The sequence below is a fragment of the Phocoena sinus genome, chromosome 5 (assembly GCF_008692025.1).
Source record: "Phocoena sinus isolate mPhoSin1 chromosome 5, mPhoSin1.pri, whole genome shotgun sequence".
Lineage (NCBI taxonomy): Eukaryota > Metazoa > Chordata > Mammalia > Artiodactyla > Phocoenidae > Phocoena > Phocoena sinus.
The window spans coordinates 53,892,886-53,901,157 of record NC_045767.1 but is presented as its reverse complement, the minus strand read 5'-3'; the positions used below and the strand labels follow the sequence as shown (position 1 = coordinate 53,901,157).

The following is an 8,272-nucleotide window of genomic DNA, read 5'->3' as shown; positions in this document are numbered from 1 at the left end:
AAAAAGTGCATACGGTTTTGATTTTTCATTCCCTTCATTGAGTCCTTGGGTGTCCTCTTTGTAAACTTCCAAAGTAATGGAATCTGGCAACAGATCTCAGCAGTGTCAAGTCTTCTAACTAAGAGATGGAAGGTTGAGAAATTTAAAGGGATCATTCTATTTTCTTTTTTCAGAAAGTGATGAATAAAACTGTCAGGTGGAGACAACTGTATTTGACCTTCCCCAATAGAGAGAGAAATAAAATGGAGAGGGATCTAGATCTCTGATGAGAGAAAAGTTGTTAAAAACACCAAAGTACATTTGAATTCCCACTTAAAAGCATTATCTTTTTCAAGTCTTCCCACATCCTACCCCACCCCTGGCTTTGAGTGAAATGCAATTTATAAGACAAAGTGATTCATTATCTAGAGATAAATTTACAAGCTGACATAAGAGAACTGTCCCAGAGGCTACATTACCTGTTCAAGTTTATTACAGCATCTTTAGTTCTTATTGCATATATTGTTACATGCCTTTTACAAGCCAGGGTTATCTGTGCTATGTATGCTCAGTTTAGCAGAAGTTATATCTACTGCTTCTCTCTTGAAAATCAGCAGCATGCAGTGCAATACGTGGTGTGCAGAGTTATTGTTTCAAAAAGTGAAGAACTACTTAGGTTTAACTGAGGAGGAACATGATCTTTATTGGCTTATATGCAAAGTTTAATTTTGGTTTTATGCAGAGTTTGCATAGTTCATGATTACTTTCTAATGAAAAACTAGAGTTGTTGTCAGTGACCTTGAAGAAGATCAGGTGACAGTAGCAAACAGAAAAATTTGAAGAAGAGGCATAACTTTTAAAGTAGAAAGGTCAGCAAGAACTGCCTGAAACAAAAAACAAAAGGAATGATTAATATCGGCATTCTGATCAGCAGAGTGAAGCCTATGAAATAAACGCAGAAACACCTTTACAATGTAATTCTGATATCAACACACTCTAAGTTCTTCAGATTGGTCCCAAATCTCTGTACTGAAGCTACAACCTTCTTTCTCTTTTCTGAACATCTTAATGTTAGAACATGTGCAAAATACTCAAATGTGCAGTAGAAAATAATCTGGACTTTAGTCTTGAGCCTTCTTCAAATATACAAGGTAGCATGAGTTTATAAGAGGTCTAACATTTCAACTTGCTTCTATAAATAAACGTACATTATGAATCCTAGTCCCGTTATACTAAGGAGTAACTGACTTTAGGAAATCACTTTAAGATGGAACTAATGTTTACTCAGTTGCAAGATGCATAAACATCCTCTTCCCTTTAAATAAAGAATGTAGGCAGCTATTTTAAGGATAAAATTTACATTTCTATGAGAGATAACAAATAGAGTAATATTGTAGGCCACTATTTAATTGAACCATGCTTCAGGTGTAAGATATACTACTGAAAAGAAACGAGCTTTAAATAATTAACCCACAACTAAAAATAAACAAAAAGCCCATGTATCTTTACTATATCATCCAAACACATGCTCTTTAATTCTTTCAACTAGTTTGTCTTTGTTCTATGAGCATAACACATGGATGTGAACAATTATAAGAAAATGCAACATAAGTCCCAATAGTTTCTATTAAAACTACTAGGTATCTTGTTTCCTGTAATGGTTATAGTGGTTTCCCATAATAATCTTGTTTATGACTCCTTCACAGGAATATTGTTTTCAAGTAATTAAGGAATTCTGAATACTTAATATTACTTAGCTCAAAACTTGTGGGTTTTACCTAAGTTAAAAAATTAGTCTGCGAGTAATGTGTGTCCTATGCATCTGATACTGAAGTGCCCGAGCCTGGCAATCTCTCAGGAACTATTTCCATCCCATCTGAGTGAAACTTATCCTTACTTCAGCTGCAGCCAGTGATGTCACCTCCATCAGGTTCACTGCTCGGAAAGCAAACACAGCAGCTGCCAGGACTGGAAAAGAATGCACACTATTTCAACTGCTGGTCTGGTCTACTCATCAGCCAGACAATTTTACTGCTATGCCCACAACCCACGATGAGGGCTCAGAATTAGTGCTTCACAACTGCATCCTGCATTCTGAGTTAAGGCCTTGTGATGAATGGAAATTGTCTCCTCTGGAGAACAGTGGCTTGATGGTGCAGTTTTGGGAAAAAGGGAAATTTTAGTGGTTTTAAAAAAGCCATTTTATAAATTGTTTCATACCTATAACTTCAATTGTAACAATTTTTAAATGGCATGAAGATCTAATGACTATCTTATAAATAAAGATTTATTTTGATGCAGGTGTTTCTTACTGATGCAATGGAGAGGCTTCTGAGAAGTTATATGCAGACTGAATTTTTAAATATATCAGATGATGTTTCATATGTATCAAGGAGGTATCCTGATAAAAATGTGGCAATAAAGTCTTTCCTTAAAAATATTTTTATACTATTTTGTTATATTTATATTTTTATGCTCATCATTGACTTTCTTAGAGTGTCATAAATGGATACGTCTGTGGGGCGGGCTACTGTGGGATTGATCCTGACATTTACATTAATGTTGGCCACAGAAAAAGAAGTTGAAACTTTGAAAAGAAAATAAAGCAAACCATTATAGAACATCTTGAAGGTCAATAATATATACTGAGTAGAAAACATTTGGATTTTTGTTCCCATTAATCATCTGCATATGAAAAGAGAGTAATGCTACATGCATTATGTCTTATTATATAATCTACCATAAAACTTTGTGAAAGTGAATGAGTCATCATGAACAATGGAAGGACCATGTAATAGGTTCAGGCAACTCTGATAAGGAGACGGTACTGCCTGCAGGTGACTCTTGACTTCTCCCCATCTTTTTCATCACCAGTAGTGGTAGTACATTCCCTAACCCAACATGCCCTTAAAGTTTAGGAAATGAATGGTAAGGAATCTTTAAAATTATTTGGAAGACTCGTTCCTAAGTATATTGCATAGATAATGCAAATGTTTTTTAAAATACATTTTTACTATGGAAGTAATGATAATGATAATAGCAGCTAATTCTAATACCAAAAATGAGTTAAGTACTATTGTTAGCCACATTTTACTAATGTAGAAACTGAGGCACTGTGAGTTTGGATGACATATTCAGAGTCACACAGGTAGAAAATAGTAGTGACTACTCAACTCTGGCCCTAGAGCTCAAGCATTTAACCACTATGTGATGACATTTTTGAAATTGAAGGTAAGCAGTAATGACTCATCCCTGATATAGAAATCTGTGTGCTTTCCTAAGAATCACCTTCTCTTTTGTCTTCTCTCAGAATAGTTTTCCCCTGGGATAAACCATAATGGAAAAGAATATAAAAAAGACTGTATATACATGTATAACTGAGTCACTTTGCTGTACAGAAGAAATTAACCCAACATTGTAAATAACTATACTTCAATTAAAAAAAAAAAAAAAGAATGGTTTTCCAGAGATGGCCTGAAGGATGATGCATGGTGGTCCTGGGCTCTGGACCACCTGATAGGGGTCATGCCTATGGAGTAGAAGTCAGGATCCAGGTCTCTTAATTTCCCCAGATAGAGGCCGAGTGACCGGGAAGCACAGGCATTTTTCGAGGGGACAACAGATTTTGGACAGTTTGTCAAAAAAAGCATTAGAACTAGTTAGGAAAATTCTGGGAGAAAAATACATGGTAGTGGTAAAACAAAATTTAAAAAGTCATCAGCTGGGATTATTTAATATGTAACAAGGGATATAAGAGACCTGGGGCAAAGAATTTACCCTTTAATTGAAATGGAGAAAACTTAAGTACCTAAAGTCCCTCAGCTTCCATTTTTACAAGAATATCAAAGAAAACCATTTCTGTGGACCAACAACTTCTTTATAGTTTTCTAATATCTGGAATCATATTTGAAAATGGAGACATTTTAGGAGCTAAGGGTTGTGGTCACTATTTCCTTTTCTGAGTATAATTTAACGGAGTTGGTGAAAGCTTGACAGGATGGTCAAATTTTCCGCTGTAGCAGGAAAGAGTTTTACATGGTGGGAAATATATAGTTTTTCCAAAGGTAGATAAGAGGGGGAATAAAAGAGTAGTTACTAATTGACTTCAGCATCCAAAATGCTTATGTGCTCACAACCTTTATTTATCTTGGTGTCACATCACAGAAGTTCCTTTCCGTCTGCTTCATGATTGCTTTGCCCAGTACTTCCTCACAGCAGGTTTATTTGCCAAGGAAAACAGGTCTATGCTTTGGGACATTTTCTTTTTTAATTAAAAACACTTTTTTTTTTTTTGGCTGTGTTGGGTCTTCATTGCTGAGTGTGGGCTTTCTCTAGCCGCAGCGAGCTGGGGCTACTCTTTGTTGCAGTGCGCAGGCTTCTCATTGTGGTGGCTTCTCTTGTTGCGGAGCATGGGCTCTAGGCACGCGGGCTTCAGTAGTTGTGGCTCGTGGGCTCTAGAGCACAGGCTCAGTAGTTGTGGCCCACGGGCTTAGTTGCTCCGCGGCACATGGGATCTTCCCAGACCAGGGCTCGAACCCGTGTCCCCTGCATTGGCAGGCGGATTCTTAACCACTGCGCCACCAGGGGAGTCCTGGGATATTTTCAACTGAAGTCATGCTTCATATGAAATACAGAAACTCAAATATTTACTTTTGGTCTTTTAAACTGTTCTCATTACTTTAATTTTAAGCAACTCTATCATGAACATTAAGACACCTATGCTTTAAACTGTTCTTCAAAAGGCCCTAATTAGTTCACAATTGAAACCAGTAATATTTACTAAAATATTTCGAAAGACTACATAAGCTCCCTTGAGCAAAAAAGGTGGTCACAAAATATTCAGCCTCAAAAATGTATAAAATAATCAAAACTGACTTATATACACATCTACATGCAATTACCTACCCTATGGCTCTTTATCTGAATTCCATGGTAGGAATTCCCATTAGTCTAATTCCATTTCTAGATGTTCTACAATTCTTCTCTGTTGATTTCTTTTTTTAAAATAAATTTATTTATTTGTTTATTTTTACTTTTGGCTGTGTTGGGTCGTTGTTTCGATGTGCAGGCTTCTCACTGCAGTGGCTTCTCTTGTTGCAGAGCATGTGGGCTCTAGGCGCAGGGGCTCAGTAGTTGTGGCGCTTGGGCTTAGTTGCTCCGCGGCATGTGGGATCTTCCTGGACCAGGTATCAAACCTGTGTGCCCTGCACTGGCAGGTGGATTCTTAACCACTGTGCTACCAGGGAAGCCCCTCTGTTGATTTTTTAAAAACACTCAGAGAAAGTGAATGCAGTGTGAACTGCATTTCTACCTATACATCAATAACTTTTAAATTACTGTATTAAGCTTACAGCAAAGTACGTGGCTTAGAGCAAATGCAGCATTCAACATTCATTTCTCTTTCACTTCAGTTTGCTGAGGGGTGATGTCACAGAATGGGAGACTTTACATTGGAAGACGCTTTGAAGGTCTTCCAATTCAACATTTCTTTCATGATAGAAAACCTCTTAACCCTTCAGATGACAGTTAAAAAGCCCATTCTACTTTTGGAAAGTCCTAATTATTAGAAAGTACTTTCTAATACTGAGCCCATTTCTTTAACATGCTCTAATGTTTTCTGAAATGATACAAAAAGCTACATACAATACTCTTCAAAATTTATGCCCTACCCAGAAGAGTTATTTGGTAGAAAATCTAAAATCCTGTTACCTGAGAAATGGTAGCAAAAATCAATACTACTTAGCCTGGAAAATAGAAGACTTAGAGGAAAGGAGGGGGTGAGAGAGTAGAAAAAACATGATGATGATCCTGGTTTAACAGTAGTACATTCTAACAAGTTATATTATCCAGGGACTTGCCTGGCGGTCTAGTGGTTAAGACCCCATGCTTCCACTGCAGGGGTTTGATCCGTGGTGGGGGAACTAAGATCCCACACGCCATGCAACGTGGTCAAAAAAAAAAAAAAAAAGTTATATTATCCAGAAATGAAATGGGCTACTTGGTATGACAGGGATTATCCAACACTGAATATTCAGAAACAGGATAAGGACTGCCTGTTAGAAATATTTAAAAGAAGTTATACCTGATGACCTCTAGGATTCCCTTTTGTCTCTAGATCGTATGTATCACTACCATTCAGCCAAAAGAGGTGATGGCAGACCAGTTTTTCCTAACTCATATTTGGACGGGCTTTAAAAACAGCTGAGATAGAAGGATACTGGGAGTTGTTAAAAACCCCAGTAAATGATATCTCTCATTATACCAGGGGCAACATTTATCTTCATGGTACTTTATTATTACCTCAATTTTCCTTTTCAAAATGCCACCTAATTACTCGAACTTTCAGCATTCAAAAATATGTTAATATGGTACCTAGAGAATCTTCTGCAAGAAAAGGGTCATCAATTAAGCATTATTTCCAAATGGCCCAGAGAGGTGTCTTTACAATGCTATCACTGGGTAAAGATGAAATAATTTGTTCAATGTCACAAAACTGGAGAAGGTTGGAACCAGCATTCTCTGCTCTCCATGTGAAAACCCTGTAATACTTATTTAAATTCCCTGATAATTTCAATGATAAAAATAATTGAGTCGATTTTACATACAGAGAAGCAAAATAATATAATAAGAAATCTGTGCCCTATGTGTTATCATACAGTTGCCCTCTGTGTATATCTGTTGTAAGGACTTAATTATTAAATAAAAGATAGATTTGTGGCTTTCTGAAAAAAAGATGAATTTCTTTTTGGCTTAAGAGAGTATGTAAAAGGGGAAACTCAGTTACCAGGGCAGGAGTCAGAGACTGTTAGCAACAAGGAAAAGGTTTTGAGTTCAGTATAAACTAGTCCAGAAGAGCTGAGATTTCAACTATGCAGGGAGGCTCAGCAGTCTCAGTTTGGATTTTAGGTAGTAGTTGAGAAAGGGCACAGAACAGAACACTAAGGTAGTCACAGGAGTCAGGAAAAGAACAGAAGTATACCTACACTCTGCTGTGCAAACCTCACAGGTGCTGAGACTGTAAGCCCTGGCTGGATTAAAAGCAGGGGAGGGGAGCTGGACATTCCTAGAAGCGACGAAAAAAGACTAGGAATAGACGTGATGGGCAGTTATGCAGACGTATTTAGATTGCAGAATCTCAGTGCTTGTCTTCTAAGGCAGATACATCTACTAAATGTTCATGAATTAGAAATGACAGACAATTGTAGAATTAAATTCTAATTACAGATGGTGAATGTCAGAAAGGAAAGGGGCTTTACTATAAAAAGAGCATGTGTTTTACAAACAAGCACTTACTCTTACCAGCAAGAATTTCCAGAGAGTTGTACCCTAGGATTCTATCCCACAAAAGCAAGAGTTGATCTGTAGCTAAGTATCCAGAAAAAGCTCGAACCATCCATTTAAATGATATGCGAAGTCTGTAAGCAAAGAAAAGAAAGAAATTTTACCAGTGGAATTTTTTCTTGTCAAAAAGCAGTATCAGAAGAACTCAACCAGTTCCATTATTAGGTAACTCCTCTGTGGGTCTGAAAAATCACATGGGCATTTAAAACTCAAGCACTCGGGCTTCCCTGGTGGCGCAGTGGTTGAGAGTCCGCCTGCCGATGCAGGGGGCACGGGTTCGTGCCCCGGTCTGGGAAGATCCCACATGCCGCGGAGCGGCTGGGCCCGTGAGCCATGGCCGCTGAGCCTGCGCGTCCGGAGCCTGTCCTCCGCAACGGGAGAGGCCACAGCAGTGAGAGGCCCGCGTAACGCATTAAAAAAAAAAAAAAAAAAAAAAAACTCAAGCACTCTACATATATACAATGGAATACTACTCAGCCATAAAAAAGAATGAAATAATGCCATTTGCAGCAACATGGATGGACCTAGTGATTATCATACCAAGTGAAGGAAGTCAGAAAGAGAAAGACAAATACCACATGAAATCACTTATATGTGGAATCTAAAATATGACACAAATGAACTTATGTATGAAACAGAAACAGGCTCACAGACATAGAAAACAGACTTGTGGTTGCCAAGGGGGAGGGGGGAGAGATAGATGGGGAGTTTGGGATTAGCAGATGCAAACTATTATGGTATTGAATGGATAAACAACAAGGTCCTACTGCTGTAGGTCCTACTGTTCCTACAAGGAACTATATTCAATATCCTGTGATAAACCATAATGGAAAGAATATGAAAAACAATGTATGTATATGTATAACTGAAACACTGCTGTGATTAACACAACATTGTAAATCAACTATACTTCAATAAAATAAATTAAAAAAAACTCAAATACTCTATTAAA

At 37.6% G+C, this 8,272-nt stretch overlaps 1 protein-coding gene across 3 annotated transcripts in view; it reads right to left on the bottom strand.

Moving 5' to 3' along the window:
- Positions 1-656: 656 nt before the first annotated feature.
- TBC1D19 (TBC1 domain family member 19) overlaps positions 657-8,272 on the bottom strand; it is a 156,268-nt gene continuing 148,652 nt past the window's right edge. For all 3 annotated transcript variants that reach the window (XM_032633641.1, XM_032633644.1, XM_032633645.1), the window contains 3 exons: positions 7,279-7,394; positions 1,877-1,947; positions 657-863 (listed from right to left, as the gene is read on the bottom strand). In XM_032633641.1, coding sequence (XP_032489532.1) covers positions 789-863; positions 1,877-1,947; positions 7,279-7,394 — 262 coding nt within the window. In that variant the 3' untranslated portion in view covers positions 657-788. The remainder of the gene's footprint in view (positions 864-1,876; positions 1,948-7,278; positions 7,395-8,272) is intronic.